Raw genomic sequence first — 17,898 nt, forward strand, 5'->3', positions numbered from 1 at the left:
GCGATGTCCGACTCGTGGGCGAATCGGCTCCTTCAACCGAATCGCAATTGCACTAAATCGATTCACGTGTATAAATGAATCATGGAAACGAACGGAACGGGGAATCGATTCGCGTGATTATGCTTTACTAATAATAATCATTCAAAAAGATCAATACTCAATACTTTAATACTTTTAATTCCAATTTTTTTTTTAGCTAAAATCAATTTGCCTGAAAATTAAAAAATGACGTCGACAATCCTAACCATTGTGTTCGACACGCACATTAAAATCTGTAATTGTAATAACGCGGGTTATTATATATTATTAACTTATTATTAAATAACCCCTGTATGAACGAGTCGCTGGATTGGGCGAACCGCTGGAATCGGCTCTTTAAACTGAACCGACTCGCGATCCAGCGCTGTAGGGAGATTCAAAACTGGTCACAGCGCGCGCACGCGCACACGGTCGCTCGTGGACGTCACTGTTAACGGTCAGAAGCGCGTGAACGCGTGAGCTCCATTTCCATCATCAGTGCACTGTACCGCCACCGCGGAGGGACCGGAAGCGGCCGCCTGAGGCTCTAAGAGCTAAAGGTTCCTCCACCTGATGGAGATGAAGACGCTGCCCGAGGCCTGAGAACCAGAGTTCTACCAGAGTTCTGAGAAGAGCTCGGCTCTAGAACCTGCTTTTAGAACCAGATCATTAAAATGGTGGAGGGATACATGCTGCAGGTTACAGAAAGTAGTCCCTAAATAAACTGCATTAGCTGAGAGTCTCTGTTTTTAACTGAAATAAAAATAAACTGGAGCTGCTTTATTTATTTATTTATTTATTTCTTTATTTCTTTCTTTCTTTCTTTCTTTCTTTCTTTCTTTATTTATTTATTTCTTTCTTTATTTATTTATTTATTTATTTATTTAAGGATATCATATTTTTGAGACCTCTGCAACATCAGTGTGAAACACATACATACTGAATTACCAAATGATATATATAACCATATAAAATATTAGCTAGAAAAAGATTAATAAAAATAAAATAAGTACAAAATATTAAAATATATACATAAAAAGAAATAATATAAAACAAATAAATAAATTCAATGCAAAGGATGAGCCGTCAAATAATTAATTATCTTAAAGAAGTATTAGATAATATATAAATAAAACAATATGAATATTATGTATCAATTATATATAAATAAACCAACACTAAATAATAATTAAAATAAACAAGAATTCATTAAATAAATAAATAAATAAATAAGAAAATGAATCAGGCGTGTTTTTAATCCCCTGTTGGATTAGATATGAACTGCATGCTCCAGAAAAATACATACAGATTTGAAATAAATTCAATTATACAGTTGATTAATTAATTAATTAATTATATATTAATTAATTATAATTTAAACAATTTTGTGTTTGTATGTTTTAATTTGTTTTCAAAAAATAAACAAAAAATATATACTCATTGTCTATCAAATATGATACAAAATAAAAGTCACCCGTGCAATAAAGTTTTATTTTATTTTATTTATTTTAGGAATTGGCACTGGGCAGTTACTCCATGGTCCAGCTTATACACACTGTAATAAATAAACGCAGATTTTCTGGATAATTTATGAATTTTATCTAAATTAAAACGCGGGTCTCGTCCAATCGCTGAAGAGTCTCCGTGTGACGAAGGCGACTCCCGTCCCGCGCATGCGCGAACCTCCCCAGCCGAAGCGAGTCGGGCTGCTGGTGTGATTCACGCTCCGGAGGCGAGAGCGGACCCGGGGAGGACGGAGCTCCGCGCTGCTGGAAACAGGCTTCCTCCTCCGCGCTGACGGTACTCTCAGCTCCCCGCTGCGGTGCGGGCTCTCCGACCGAGCGGAGCGGGACGGGCTAGCCGAGCTTTAGCTCCTCCGAGGCGGACAGAGGGAGAAGTTGGTCCGGCGGCGAGGCGGAACAGTTCGGGCTCGTTTCTGGACCGCGGGGGTGCTTTTAAACATGGCTGGGTTCGTCCAAACGCGCCGGGTCCGAGTTCGCTGAGCCTGGCTAGCCGCGTAGCTAGCTGCGTTACTCGGGTCCGCTGAGGCTGAGGGTGGCAGCGGCGGTGGCAGCAGCGGTGGCGGCGGCGGCGGCGGTGGCGGGGGGGGTGAGTGAGCTATCCTGGCCGCCTCAAGTTTAGGAACTGAAACCCAGAGGGGTAAAAATAGCCGCGGCGGCCCGGTTTACTAACTAACACCGGTCCAGGGAGCCGCCGGCCCCGCGAGCCCCGGAGGAGCCGTTAGCCGGAGCGGAGGCTTCTGGGACGGGGGCTGTTTTCGACTCCCCGCGCGCTCACGAGTCCACACTTGCTCACTTGCAGACTTGCTAGCAGCTAGCTAACGCGGTGGAGGTGGAGGTGGGTGGAGGCGGGGGCGGGGCTCCAGCTGAGCTGTAGGTGGAGGAGGAGCCCTGTGGAAGCAGCCCACCTGTATTTAGACAAGGCTTTCCTGTTTGATGACCACAACACAGCTGTGTGCGGACCTCCAGCTCTCTCCACCCCCTCCACCCTCCTCCTCCTCCTCCACCTTCTGCTTTCAGGTCGTGATCAGTAGCAGCCAGCGAACAATGTGGCTGGTGTTTGTCTGACAAGCCATGGGAGGATGTGTGGGCAGAGAGCGGCAGGAGTCCCGCGGACCGGGGTCGTCTCGAGGTGGACGGACTCAAAGGAAGCGTGGAGGTGAGTGAGAGGTTGGCCTGGCAACTGTTGCTGGGTTGGACAGGCGCCTGAGTGGCTCCTCCACCCTACATATTAGTGGTGGAGGTGTTGGACAAGCAAAAGAATCTCACCCACCCACCCACCTCACAGCTTACAGTGGTCCTAATGTTATGGCTGATTGGTGTTTAGTCCACGGCAGTCTCTCATTACACTGAGGAGGCGGAGCTACAGTCTCTCATTACACTGAGGAGGCGGAGCTACAGTCTCTCATTACACTGAGGAGGCGGAGCTACAGTCTCTCATTACACTGAGGAGGCGGAGCTACAGTCTCATTAGAGTGAATATATATTAATAAAGCTCTAACTGTAGGTATTGTGATATACACTGAGGAGGCGGAGCTACAGTCTCTCATTAGGGTGAATAATAATTAATAATGCTCTAACTGTAGGTATTGTGATATACACTGAGGAGGCGGAGCTACAGTCTCTCATTAGGGTGAATAATAATTAATAATGCTCTAACTGTAGGTATTGTGATATACACTGAGGAGGAGGAGCTACAGTCTCTCATTAGGGTGAATATTAATAACGCTCTAAATGTAGGTATTGTGATATACACTGAGGAGGCGGAGCTACAGTCTCTCATTAGGGTGAATATTAATAACGCTCTAAATGTAGGTATTGTGATATACACTGAGGAGGCGGAGCTACAGTCTCTCATTAGGGTGAATATATATTAGTAAAGCTCTAAATGTAGGTACTGTGATATACACTGAGGAGGCGGAGCTACAGTCTCATTAGAGTGAATATATATTAATAAAGCTCTAACTGTAGGTATTGTGATATACACTGAGGAGGAGGAGCTACAGTCTCTCATTAGAGTGAATATATATTAATAATGCTCTAAATGTAGGTATTGTGATATACACTGAGGAGGCGGAGCTACAGTCTCTCATTAGGGTGAATATATATTAATAAAGCTCTAACTGTAGGTATTGTGATATACACTGAGGAGGAGGAGCTACAGTCTCTCATTAGGGTGAATATTAATAAAGCTCTAACTGTAGGTATTGTGATATACACTGAGGAGGAGGAGCTACAGTCTCTCATTAGGGTGAATATTAATAACGCTCTAAATGTAGGTATTGTGATATACACTGAGGAGGCGGAGCTACAGTCTCTCATTAGGGTGAATATATATTAATAACGCTCTAAATGTAGGTATTGTGATATACACTGAGGAGGAGGAGCAACAGTCTCTCATTAGGGTGAATATATATTAATAACGCTCTAAATGTAGGTATTGTGATATACACTGAGGAGGAGGAGCTACAGTCTCTCATTAGGGTGAATATATATTAGTAAAGCTCTAAATGTAGGTATTGTGATATACACTGAGGAGGCGGAGCTACAGTCTCTCATTAGGGTGAATATATATTAATAACGCTCTAAATGTAGGTATTGTGATATACACTGAGGAGGAGGAGCAACAGTCTCTCATTGGGGTGAATATATATTAGTAAAGCTCTAAATGTAGGTATTGTGATATACACTGAGGAGGAGGAGCTACAGTCTCTCATTAGGGTGAATATATATTAGTAAAGCTCTAAATGTAGGTATTGTGATATACACTGAGGAGGAGGAGCTACAGTCTCTCATTAGAGTGAATATATATTAATAAAGCTCTAAATGTAGGTATTGTGATATACACTGAGGAGGAGGAGCTACAGTCTCTCATTAGGGTGAATATATATTAGTAAAGCTCTAAATGTAGGTATTGTGATATACACTGAGGAGGAGGAGCTACAGTCTCTCATTAGGGTGAATATTAATAACGCTCTAAATGTAGGTATTGTGATATACACTGAGGAGGAGGAGCTACAGTCTCTCATTAGAGTGAATATATATTAATAAAGCTCTAAATGTAGGTATTGTGATATACACTGAGGAGGAGGAGCTACAGTCTCTCATTAGGGTGAATATATATTAGTAAAGCTCTAAATGTAGGTATTGTGATATACACTGAGGAGGAGGAGCTACAGTCTCTCATTAGGGTGAATATATATTAGTAAAGCTCTAAATGTAGGTATTGTGATATACACTGAGGAGGAGGAGCTACAGTCTCTCATTAGGGTGAATATATATTAATAAAGCTCTAAATGTAGGTATTGTGATATACACTGAGGAGGCGGAGCTACAGTCTCTCATTAGAGTGAATATATATTAATAAAGCTCTAAATGTAGGTATTGTGATATACACTGAGGAGGCGGAGCTACAGTCTCTCATTAGGGTGAATATATATTAATAAAGCTCTAACTGTAGGTATTGTGATATACACTGAGGAGGAGGAGCTACAGTCTCTCATTAGGGTGAATATTAATAAAGCTCTAAATGTAGGTATTGTGATATACACTGAGGAGGAGGAGCTACAGTCTCTCATTAGGGTGAATATATGTTAGTAAAGCTCTAAATGTAGGTATTGTGATATACACTGAGGAGGAGGAGCTACAGTCTCTCATTAGGGTGAATATATATTAGTAAAGCTCTAAATGTAGGTATTGTGATATACACTGAGGAGGAGGAGCTACAGTCTCTCATTAGGGTGAATATTAATAACGCTCTAAATGTAGGTATTGTGATATACACTGAGGAGGCGGAGCTACAGTCTCTCATTAGGGTGAATATTAATAACGCTCTAAATGTAGGTATTGTGATATACACTGAGGAGGAGGAGCTACAGTCTCTCATTAGAGTGAATATATATTAATAACGCTCTAACTGTAGGTATTGTGATATACACTGAGGAGGAGGAGCTACAGTCTCTCATTAGGGTGAATATATATTAGTAAAGCTCTAACTGTAGGTATTGTGATATACACTGAGGAGGAGGCGGAGCTACAGTCTCTCATTAGGGTGAATATATATTAATAAAGCTCTAACGGTAGGTATTGTGATATACACTGAGGAGGAGGAGCTACAGTCTCTCATTAGAGTGAATATATATTAATAAAGCTCTAAATGTAGGTATTGTGATATACACTGAGGAGGCGGAGCTACAGTCTCATTAGAGTGAATATATATTAATAAAGCTCTAACTGTAGGTATTGTGATATACACTGAGGAGGCGGAGCTACAGTCTCTCATTAGGGTGAATATATATTAGTAAAGCTCTAAATGTAGGTATTGTGATATACACTGAGGAGGAGGAGCTACAGTCTCTCATTAGGGTGAATATATATTAGTAAAGCTCTAAATGTAGGAATTGTGATATACACTGAGGAGGAGGAGCTACAGTCTCTCATTAGGGTGAATATATATTAATAACGCTCTAAATGTAGGTATTGTGATATACACTGAGGAGGAGGAGCTACAGTCTCTCATTAGGGTGAATATTAATAAAGCTCTAACTGTAGGTATTGTGATATACACTGAGGAGGAGGAGCTACAGTCTCTCATTAGGGTGAATATTAATAAAGCTCTAACTGTAGGTATTGTGATATACACTGAGGAGGAGGAGCTACAGTCTCTCATTAGGGTGAATATTAATAAAGCTCTAACTGTAGGTATTGTGATATACACTGAGGAGGAGGAGCTACAGTCTCTCAGTAGGGTGAATATATATTAATAACGCTCTAAATGTAGGTATTGTGATATACACTGAGGAGGCGGAGCTACAGTCTCATTAGAGTGAATATATATTAGTAAAGCTCTAAATGTAGGTATTGTGATATACACTGAGGAAGAGGAGCTACAGTCTCTCATTAGGGTGAATATTAATAAAGCTCTAACTGTAGGTATTGTGATATACACTGAGGAGGAGGAGCTACAGTCTCTCATTAGGGTGAATATTAATAAAGCTCTAACTGTAGGTATTGTGATATACACTGAGGAGGAGGAGCTACAGTCTCTCATTAGGGTGAATATATATTAATAAAGCTCTAACTGTAGGTATTGTGATATACACTGAGGAGGAGGAGCTACAGTCTCTCATTAGGGTGAATATATATTAATAACGCTCTAACTGTAGGTATTGTGATATACACTGAGGAGGAGGATCTACAGTCTCTTATTAGGGTGACTATATATTAATAAAGCTCTAAATGTAGGTATTGTGATATACACTGAGGAGGCGGAGCTACAGTCTCTCATTAGGGTGAATATTAATAAAGCTCTAAATGTAGGTATTGTGATATACACTGAGGAGCTTCTAGCTCTGTTTTATTATGAAGGTCTTCATTGTCTGACCTGGTTTCCTGTTTCACTGAAACTAGGTAGTGTGCGGTCTTCCTGACAGCTGGACCAATAGAAATGCTCCAAAATGACTGTAAATGAAACACTTACACACTCTGGCTTCTGATGAACGTTTGGGAGACACTAGCAATGCTGCTCTCCACTTTTCTCCATAATGGGAATCTGCCAGTTGTTCGAAATATTGTATCAGAATTTCATGGTGAATGAACCAATAGAAATGCTCTAAATTACTTGGTATGAACTCTTATTTTACGTTGATCCATTCAGAGTTAAGAGCCTGTTTGCCTTCTCCTGGAAAGTTATTATTTTGGAGATCATTTTGGCTTCTCATTGGACAACAACTATATATATATATCAAGGTTTTTTACCCCACAAACTGATCCGAGCCTTTTTAATGCCGACTGCCGTCCGATTCCGATCCGATCTTTGTGTTTGTCAGTAATGCAGCCCCACAATTCAGGGAAACTGTGCTAATCCACGCTAGTAAACATCAGTAAAATTATCAACTATTTTAGACTAAATTCTAATGATTTCCTTTGTTTGGAGCAACTTTTTAATCGAGTGTTCTAGTGTTTAATATCTTACAGTCCAGTCTGACTGACCCACCTGACCGTCCAGCTCTTCTACAAGCATTAGCCTCCTCCTCGGTTCTGAATGCTGGTCAGAGCTGGTTCAGAACCGGAAAAAGGAGCCTGGTAGAACTTTAGAGATCTTCCTCCATAGTCTGGTTTCTAACCAGGTGTAATTAGAGTCGGAGTGAAGACGGGATCGTTAGGAGCGTTAGATCTGATCTGAGACTCTCCGCTCCACCTTAAATAACGCAGCTCTCACGCTCTGCTGTTGAAACAGCCTCGATGGAACTGCGGCGCTATTTAAGGTGGAATGCGGAGTTAGCCTAAGAAGCTAACTCCAGCTTTTGCTTTGACTGCACTTATCAGCTCGAATACAGCTCTGTCTAGTTTTAGGAAATAAGGCCCAGATGAACTCTTAAGGATGCCAAGGATCATGTCTATTAAGGAAGTGAATCGGAACTGGGTTGGAACCTTAAAAAGCATTAAAAATGCCCGGCTCGGATCACTCGGGACATCCCTAACATACAGTCCGATACTGTGTGACTGTGCCTAGATCAGTGTTCTCAGACGTGTTCAGTCATGTGTCTCTCAGTCGGGTAATACTTGGGCTATTTGCATGCCTCTCTTTATTTGCATACAGCAAAGGTTCAGGATTCAGAACGAGGAGTCGCTTCAGTGTGTTCTGAAATGTGAGCGCCGGCTGCGTTAGCGACCGTACAGTCGTATACGTCTTAAAAAAGAAACCACAGTTTATAGGCTGCTTTGGTTGTGATCTACGATGACGTGCATCTTCATCAGTTTCCCTCCTCTTTATCCTTTATCAGGCGTTTTGCTGAAAATGGTGCTAAACCCTCAAAACAGCGTCCCAGATTAGCAGCGCACACCCGATACGTCACCCGTAACTTAGCAGTGCTAGTGTTGCCCTTAAGGAATGTCAGGCCCTCAGGCATGCCTGACCGTGCTAATGGACGTTGTGATACCAGAGCTGCTGGCAGCCAACGCCCCGGGACACTGAGGGCCGTGCGACACCACTCACGGGTTATCTTTAGGCACAACATGGTGTGTGTGCAGTGTGTGTAGTGTGTTGCACTGAAGATAAGGCCGTCAATTGTGCTGACGGTAGGTCTGTTTTGCCATGCTCACTTCCTGTGAGCTCTGAAGGAGCTGTGGTGTTTGTGGCTTATTCGAGGCCGAAGTTCGAGAGGAAGCTGAGGAGGGCTGTGCTGGGATAATCAATATCGCTGTGTTTTCCAGATTCCATTTAAGTTAGCATTAATGGAGTTGGCGAGCTTCCTGAGTGCTGCTATTTGAAGCTAAAAGAACGGCGTGCACATTTCCATCGCAGGTGTTTAGCAGACGCTCTCGCAGAAGAGCTTCACGGTCACTCCGGGTCAAATGATCCCTAGCTTGTTCATAAAAGACCAGAATCCAGAAGATCCTCTAATCAGACTCTGCTAGACTCTACTAAACACAAGTCAGTATGGAGACCATAGTACTCTTCTCTTCGCCTGAGTACTCTCAGAAGAGGAGGGTCTTCAGTCTGGGTTTGAGGACAGTGAGCGTTGGACTCTGCTGTTCGGACAGCCAGGGGAAGTTCGTTCCACCACTTTGGTGCAGGACAGAGAAAAGTCTGGACGCTCGTCTTCCGTGGATCTTAAAGGATGGCGGGTCGAGCCGAGCCGGACTTGAAGCTGGAAGGGCTCTCGGTGCAGATCGGCTTTTGACCATCGCCATCCAACCCTCAGATTTTAATCGGACGAGACATGTCTGGTATCTGACGTGTGAGACGCTGATCGGCTGAATCTGGGCTTAGACATCGGTCAGGTATCAGAATTGGATTTTCGACCAGAAGTATCCTGTAAAAATGAGCTGTTTATAGTTAAAGCTCTTCACGTAAACTAAGTATCTACACCAACCCCACAGGACGAAGCACAGGCGAGTGTGTGCGCTGTTTCAGGACAGATTTGTTACAGAAACCGGGTCGGGTTTAGTGGACACGGATACGTGGCATCAGATCGGTGACCTCCTAAACTGGAGAATCTTAGACAGTACTGTAAATGGTAAACAGTCTTACAGAAGGAAAACAGTGTAGCGCCAGGCGTGGGCTAGAGGGGTGTAAGGCCCCCCAGCATTGAGCTGTGGAGCAGTGGAAGAGCTGTGTTCTCTGGAATGGGATGAGCTGAGGAATTGGGGATGACGAGGTGGTTCTGACGTTGTTTTCTGCCCTTGATTTGCCCCTGAATGAGCAGGTGTCCCAATACTTTTGTCCAAATCGTGTAAATAGATACATTTACTGTGCAAAAGTTTTAAAACGTAAATATTCTGAGCACATTTTTGCACAGTGGTAAAACCTGGAGGAATGCCGACCGATCTACGGAACCCCACGGTGGTGGATGGCGGAGGCGGTGTAGTGAGCGACGAGAGGGTGTCCCCGAGCAGTTACGCAAATTGAGCTCAGTTGTTCGGCCCCCGAGATGAGACTTATGGGTAACCACAGACATGTACCTCCCTCGTTGTGCCTTTAGAGAGGCCTCGCAAGACAGTCCCCTGTGATCTGACCACGCTCGTCATTGTAGCCTCGCTGCCTGTGACGTTCCCGAGCTGTTGAAGACCCCACCCGACCGGAAGTGCTCTCACCTCGCTTGAGATGGACCACATGACCATGTTAGGCCACGTGACCACACCGGCAGAACACTGTCAGTAATAGCTGTAGACCAGTTCTAGACCATAGCCTAGTCTGACCGCTCTACTGGTCCGTTCCGTTTACACTCCTGCATGTAAACATGCTCGCTTTCTCTGTTTAACGTCAAACGAGGCCTCGCTTTTGTTTGGACGCCTTGGTGGTTTTGGCACCACACCACCACCTTTCACCTGCCACAACACAGCAGCACACGCAGCCAAACGAGACAGCCCGGCAAATCCTCCACCGTGTCCTGATTACGCGCTGCATCTAAGCCGCCCACACTATAAATAATTTGTTTGGATGAAAGGTGACCTTTTTAAACCCTAGCTTTAAACAGCCTGTCATCCCTCTGAGTTGGGAAAGCCACCGAGTCGGGCGGCATCTCTCCAGAAAGCCCTTCTTCCTGTTGGCCTGGTAAAGCTATGTTGCTTGGTTGCCCCCTCCCCTCCTGTTTACCCAACTGAGCTTTGCAATTTGATCAGGAGCTGGAGCTTATCAGTTCACATGCAAATGGGTGGGAATCCTGGTTGTTCTTTAACTACAGGGTGAAGATGAGGGCGGGTGAAGTCCTCGCTAGGTGCTGCTCGTCTCGTTGCGCAAAATAATGCTCGATATTCCTGGAGTAATTCTTAAAAGTACAAGGTCCAGGTCTGGTTCGCTCGGTTCGCCAGTTCTTATTCTGAGAACGCTTGGGCGCCGTGCTCTTTGGAAGCCACGTGCTACTTGAAGAACAGCTTGTAGAACAGGACAGTTGCTTAAGCAGATCAGTGTGGTGTTGTTCAAGGTTCCCCCATATAACCACAAATTAGGACCATAAAATTGAGCGGAAGTAGCCGGCTGGCGGCGTCTGCTGTTCAGAACCCAGCAGATTGGAGAAAAGTGTGGTGTTACTTCACGCAAGTTCAAGTGTAGGCTAGCTGTAATGGTTGGATTTACGAAATACAGGTCAGTCGTTATTAAATATTTAATAATCCAGAAACCTAATGGAGCACGATGAGTCTGCAGTCTGCACGAGGTCCCCGCGATACCCCACCGTCCGCTGCACAAGGTCCTCGTGATATCCCACCGTCCGCTGTCTGCATGAGCTCACCAAGTCTCAGAATGCAGGGCAGCTGGAGGGAGTTCTGTTTAGCAGCTGGTGCACACTGCACCATCCAGTGCAGCTTGCATGAATATGATTGGTGGGGTGAACTTCCACTACCTGTTCGCCTCCTCAGCGCAGGGAAAACTCCAAACATGCCTCAGCCCATCCATGTCTGCTGTGTAGAAATATGCAGCCATATGCAGCCATATTCATCCACCCTCTCCCAGACCGGAATCCCGTGCCCGGCGTTCTCAGACGTCCACGAGACTGTTTTCGTCCCGAGGGCTGCATTTGTGCTGAACAGACATACTGAAGAATACCACAGATACTCAGTGACGACGCTCAGTCTTCCTCCCCGTTGCGGTGGGCTTTACATACTTTGTTGACTCCAAACAGGGGCCGTCTCGTCTCCACCGCAGCAGTGCTGTCAGGCCTGTTGCTTGGAAGCCCTGTTGTTTATGTAACGCTGCTTGCTGAGATATTGTTTATCCTGCATGTGCTGTTAAATGGGAGCGTTGTAACGTGTTCAAATAAACAGCAAACCCCTGAGACTCCTGATGCAGGGCCGGGATGACCGCATGGGTCTGGAATTTAAATTGTTCTCATCCCGTGTTGCGTAAGGTGCAGTTCTCCTTACGGCCGGTTTTACGCCGTCTTCAGCAAAGTGCTGGAGATGAAGATTGGGGTTGAAGTAGGGCTGGGCGATACGGTGAAAATACTAGATCACGATATTTAAAGACGATATTTATCACGAGACAAGCAGGAAACTGCTATTCAGATCCTCTCCTGTACTGAATACAGTGATTTATACTCAATATCTGCTGCTCTTCATCTAATCAACCCAGTCTAATTACGCTGTTAGTAATGAAGCCTGCAGCTGATCAGTGTTTATTAAGCACCAACAGTCAAAACATCGTCACAGTGCCCAGCTCTAGATTGAAGAATGGCGTTAATGCACCAACAAAGCGTCTAATCTGCAAACACACCTCTAACCAATCACAGAGTCCGATTCTTTTCCTGTTTGTTTGGATGAATCTGCATGTTCACATTGCATTTAAACATCTGGACACTTCCTGTGATCAGTGTGAGCGATATGTAGAGAGGTAATGACCAATCACAGTCGAAGGCAGCCATACGGAGTTCTGTTCAGCAGCTGGTGCACACTGCAACATGGCAATGTCATTTTCCTGTGATGGAAAAAGTTCCAACCCCCACGTTTATTATTATTCCTTCAAATGTGTAGAATTGGATCAGCTGCAGATGATCAGAACATTTGGAGAGGATTATTCTGGAGGAGTCCGTCTGATTTTAAACCTCAGATGTTTAGTCTGCTCTGCTCTGGATGGTGGAAGTGAGTGGTGAAGATCACCACCATGGCCAGATCCAAAGAGCTCTCTGAGGCCTTCATCTCGCCTTCTAGGAGATTAGGCCGACTGTTGAGCTGAAGATGATGTAGTTCTATTAAGTGTTATTTGCTATACTGTGCACTTTATTTCCTGAAGGGCTGCCCAGCTGTTCACTCGAGCTGTGTTGAAAAGAGACCTGCAGGGACGGGCATCCCAGCCCTGTCCTGTCAGTAAACTGAGCTCACCTGTGTTTGCCTTGGGATTTAAAAACGATGAGCCCAAATTAAACATGGCCCCTCCTTTATTAGCTTTAGTCAATATTGATGGGTTTCGTGTTAAATGGTCGTCATCAGTGAGGAAGGGAATCCAGGAGGAGAGCTCGGACGGTATGACTGAAATTTAACCCCTTAAACCCTGTGCCGGTGCCCACACTTGAGTTTTTCACCCTCATAATGTAAACGTTTGCAGATCCTATAATTGAGCCCTGAGGGACTCATAGTTTCTGCATTATGGTTGATTATAGGCTAATGAACCTAGGGTTCAGCAGTTTACACTCATGAAACTGAGAGATGTTCTGTTCTGTTCCCTCTAGCCCGTAACGAGCCCCTGAAGAAGGACCGACCCAGGTGGAAGAGCGACTACCCCATGACTGAGGGTCAGCTCCGCAGTAAGAGGGACGAGTTCTGGGACACCGCTCCAGCGTTCGAGGGCCGGAAGGAGATCTGGGACGCCCTGAAAGCCGCCGCCGTGGCGCTGGAGTGCAACGACCACGAGCTGGCTCAGGCTATAGTGGATGGAGCCAGTATCACACTGCCACATGGTGAGCTGCTGGTCTGGCCTAACACCTTTCTGTTTCGGGGACCTTGTAGTGCAGTGCAGTGTTTCACTGTTAAAAAGAATAAGGTTTAGGCTTAATCTGGGTCTAGGAAACCTATGAGTGAACTGCATTACACTGGGAGAGGAGATATTGCATTAGGATTTGAATAGAGGCTTGTTTACGGAACAGTACCGACGTCCCGTGCCATTTTTCAAACGTTTTGTTTGGTCAGGAGAAGGAACGAGACGTGCAGACCTGAACCTGTTGATGCGGAATGCAAATATAACCATAATCCATTACTTTATGGGTTATTATGTAATCCAATTTGAATAGTGTGTGTGGTGTGATCAGATCTTCTCATGTTCCTCCACAGGATCCCTGACGGAGTGCTACGATGAGCTCGGCACCCGCTACCAGCTGCCCGTCTACTGCCTGGCACCGCCCGTCAACCTGATCACAGAACGGAGCGAGGAGGACCCGGCGGAGAGCGCCGAACCCCAGACTACCTCCAAAAAGGAGTTCCAGCTGAAGGTCCGTCTCTCCACGGGCAAAGACCTGCGCCTGAACGCCAGCATGGCCGACTCCATCGGCCTGCTGAAGAAGCAGCTCCAGGCCCAGGAGAGCATCGACGTGGTCCACCAGCGCTGGTTCTTCTCAGGCAAGCTGCTCACGGACAAGACGCGCCTGCAGGACACCAAGATCCAGAAGGACTTCGTCATCCAGGTCATCGTGAACCAGCCTGCACCACCGCCCAACCACTAAACCAGCCAGGCTCGGCGCTTCGGCATGGACCAAATCAGCGTAGCTGTGGAGGACGCTTCTCCTCCCGCACAGGAAGTGTGACTTCTTTTTTTTTCCCACATTTTTGGGCTTTTCTTTATTAAAATTGGGGGAAAAAACATGGATATGAAAGCAACAGACCCCTAGATGGCCATCAAGTAGCGGTATGACCTATCAGACGTTGCTGTTGCTAGACTCTGCTGATTTTTGCTTTAGGCTAACCTCCACCTGTGAGCCCCTTCAAAGTCAATCAGCCTGGAAAGAAAAATAAAAAACAAAAAAACAAGAAAACCAACCTGAAGCTGTAGCTTTTCCTGCTTCTTCAAGCTAAGTGCCAATGACGGAACACCTGGTAGAAAAAGCACATCATCTCTGGACTATGCATTATCTGCAGATGCCTAATGTTTGGAGGATCAGGTCACACCCGTACCTCAGCGGTCCTGCTCCCGAAGAGATCTCAAGGGGTTTCGTTTTCCTTGGAATGCTTTTATTTTCAGATTTTTAAAACAATAATAATTTCACTCGAGCTTCATTTGCACACTTGACTGTATATACAAGCATCTATACGCGCTCAGCGCCTCGAAAGGAAAAACCAGATTTCTTATATGCTGTCTGTCTGTCTGTCTGTCTGTCTGTCAGTGTGTCCGGCGGACGGCCGATTTCAACATAATCTATTTTTCTTTGTCGTGGCTGGACCCACAGAGATGTCCTTTGTCTTTGTCTCGGTCAACTGCTTTCCCAGTGGATCTCTGTGTAACTGCACAATTTGACTATGCAATTTACGTTTGGTGAAAATGCACCCCCCCCCCAAGAGGATTCAAATAATGTAGCGACCCGAAGACCGAAGCATTAGAGCTAGACCCCCAAACACACCCCCCCCCTCCTCCTCCTCCTCCACAGGTGTCGCTTGGCTCACCTGGGATGGCAGTGTGTGCCCCAGCGCTGATCAAATAGCTACAGTGTGTGATCGCAGTATGCCTTAAATTTATCGTTGCGGTCACACAAAATACTTGTATCTCCAAACCTGCAGCTTTACAGGAAAAACCTTCTGGACTCTCAGTGGAAGCTTTTAGAGCGTTTCTATTGGTCCATTATTCATCAGACTCTACATCTAAACATCCTCCACGATGTACTTGGCTGCGACCTGCCCGAAAATGACATCCGCCCCCAGACCCCCATGAGGAGCTCCTGAGGGTCAGAGCGCTCAGCGCAGCAGACAATCAAATTTCGTGACTTACTTAGGGCCTCATTTCCAGACACGCTGGCACCGCCTAAAGGGTCGTTCTGGGCTAAAACCAGCGCTTGGGGCCAGTTACCCCAGCAGGGATTAAGCCTAATCCTAAAACTCTGCCCTGTATTTTTGCTTTCAGTGGCAAATCTCCATTGGAAATGCTGCCTAGTCCAGGACTAGGCCTAATCCCTGCCTGTACAAACCTGATAGTTGGCGCCTTAGCAGTAACGGAGCCCGCCCCTAAGCAATTATAGCTCCTCCCACTTTCGTCAGACATCCCCAGAAGGGGAGGCAACGGTTCAGGGATTCTGAGGCTAGATGGAGTGGCTCTCTAATCGTATACTGGTATATTATACAGAGCCTAAATCGGACCCGTCGTCCAGATGAGAAGCTCCCTGTATGGACTTGACTCCGTCCTGTGGGTCACACGTCGTTGACCCTCCTGCTGTGACGTTCCCAGGTCAGATTGACCGCTGTTTGACCAGGTTTAGTAATCTAGAAGTGGCATTTCTTTCTCAGTTAATACGAATATGATCAATATTTAGTTATAAAATAAAAGCAAAAGATCATAATAAATAAACATATTTGGCTTCATTTGTTTTGTTTTTTTAGTTTACTTGCTGGGTGATGCGTCCTCGAATCAGCATCGCGATTCATTGACCGTTTTACAGCGATGATCATCGATGATTGATTATTTAAGCTGCTCGAGTTGTCGATTTAGAGGGTCTGAATGTCTGTTTTTGATTCGTGTATTACCATATATTAACATAACGCATAAATTAGTCCACAAGTGTGATTTAAAGCAGCCCACCCCACAACAGGAGGGTGAAACGACCGGCGTAGACTCGTCATCACGGCCCAGACCGCCTTCAGCCCAGGCTCCAACAGGCGGGAGCAGCCAGCTGCCTCCACAGCTGCTCGGCTGTGACCTCCGGCTAGCCGGCTAGCCGCCCAACCTGTCCGACGCCTTCCTTCCCTTCAGCAGAACCCGTAACCCTTCTGTTTTGGCAACACGGCTTTTTTATTTTTAGCAGCCTCTGCTGAACGCCTCCGTGGAATCGGGAGGGCTAGCCTAGCCTCGTATGTGTGTGTGTATGATGGCTAGCATGCAGTCAGTCTAGCACACCAGCTCAGTAGCTTCAGTGAAGATGGGTGGAAATGAGCTGTGTGAACATCTAGCGCTTGCTAATGGCGATCCGTCTGGCTCCGCCTCCTCCTCATTTCCTACATCTGTTTTATAGCGAAAGGCTGATTTTCTCGTTAACCCTGGAGTACTGTCTGATGTCTGTGTCCACAAAGGGTTCTGTGAGGGATCCCCTCACTTCTGGAAACCTGTAAAAGGTTCTTCATACCTGCATCTCTTCAGTCTTCACATCTGGACCTCGAATCCTCGCTTCCAGTCCTGGATTTTTGTCCTCGCTGGACGTTAAGGTGATTGATTGGCCGAGAAATGTCCCGCCTACCAACAAAAGTTACCCAAAGTCCAGGACTGGAGACCTCAGCTCTATGACTTGTATCCCTTTCAGATCCCCTTTGTAGCACCTTTGTTTTTCAGCCTGTCCGGGGCCAGGCTGTGGACGAGTGGTGGACTCTTGCATTGTGGGAAGTGTAGTTCTCCTGCTGTCTCCGGCTGGTTGAAGTCTGAATGCTGTCCCAGATGATTTCGGCTGCGTCTCGTCCTTTGGAAACCTTTTTTTTTGTGGAAGTTACTCCTAAGCCATCGCTCCGCTCGGGCCTGCTGCCGGTCCGAGGGGGGAAACATGCAATCTATCAGCAGACTTTAGAGATTCTTGGAGAGACTCTCCGGTGAATATATATGTGTATATTGAGATTTTGGAAACCTGTAAGTGGTTTAGAATTCATATTCTTAGATTTCAGCTGATTTTTATTATTTTTCTTCTTCATGTGAGAAATATTTGTAAGCTGTTTTTTTTGTTTTTGTCGATTAAAAAGGACTGAGTGGAAAACCAGCGAGTTCGTCCTTCCTACCCCTCAGCTCTTCTAGATGTCTGTGGACGTCCCTTCTAACAAATGCTTTCCATCAATAATCTGCCTAATGCCAGACCTGGCCTACAGAGGGGTATAAAGCCCCCCAGCAGCGTTGAGCAGCGAAGCGGTGATTCTCCGGCCTATACTTTTGGGATGAGTTGTGGTGGCGATCATCCATCCAACATCCTGACGCTGCTCTTGTCTCAGAACGCAATCAAATCCTCACAGCAATGCTCCTCCTGCAAAATCTAGCTGGACAGTAGAGACAGTCACTCCAACAAAAGCACTCTTGATTTCAGAAGATGCGAAGTAGTGAAGGAGCAGGCGTCCCAATACTTTTGTCAATTAATTGTAGAGATCCTGGTGTATGGGTGAACCTGAGTGTTCACATTTGGCTGAGCGTCTAAGACACACACACACACACACACACACACACACAGAGAGAGAGAAGTGGGTCATGACCAGACAT

General features: G+C 45.6%; 1 protein-coding gene across 1 annotated transcript; it reads left to right on the plus strand.

Moving 5' to 3' along the window:
- Positions 1-1,709: 1,709 nt before the first annotated feature.
- On the plus strand, positions 1,710-17,407 carry ubtd1b (ubiquitin domain containing 1b). Its single transcript, XM_072667638.1, has 3 exons — positions 1,710-2,697; positions 13,205-13,432; positions 13,803-17,407. Exons 1-3 carry the CDS (start codon positions 2,613-2,615, stop codon positions 14,189-14,191), a joined length of 702 nt encoding a protein of 233 aa, XP_072523739.1. The 5' UTR covers positions 1,710-2,612; the 3' UTR covers positions 14,192-17,407.
- Positions 17,408-17,898: the final 491 nt, after the last annotated feature.

This window comes from Salminus brasiliensis, chromosome 22, assembly GCF_030463535.1.
Source record: "Salminus brasiliensis chromosome 22, fSalBra1.hap2, whole genome shotgun sequence".
Classification (NCBI taxonomy): domain Eukaryota; kingdom Metazoa; phylum Chordata; class Actinopteri; order Characiformes; family Bryconidae; genus Salminus; species Salminus brasiliensis.

What these genes read in the sequence shown, in the direction of transcription:
- ubtd1b (XM_072667638.1), top strand. Translation starts at nt 2,613, where the DNA reads ATGGGAGGATGTGTGGGCAGAGAGCGGCAGGAGTCCCGCGGACCGGGG. An exon ending in GACTCAAAGGAAGCGTGGAG is followed by an intron (nt 2,698 to 13,204) that starts GTGAGTGAGAGG and finishes TGTTCCCTCTAG; the next exon opens with CCCGTAACGAGCCCCTGAAG. An exon ending in CAGTATCACACTGCCACATG is followed by an intron (nt 13,433 to 13,802) that starts GTGAGCTGCTGG and finishes GTTCCTCCACAG; the next exon opens with GATCCCTGACGGAGTGCTAC.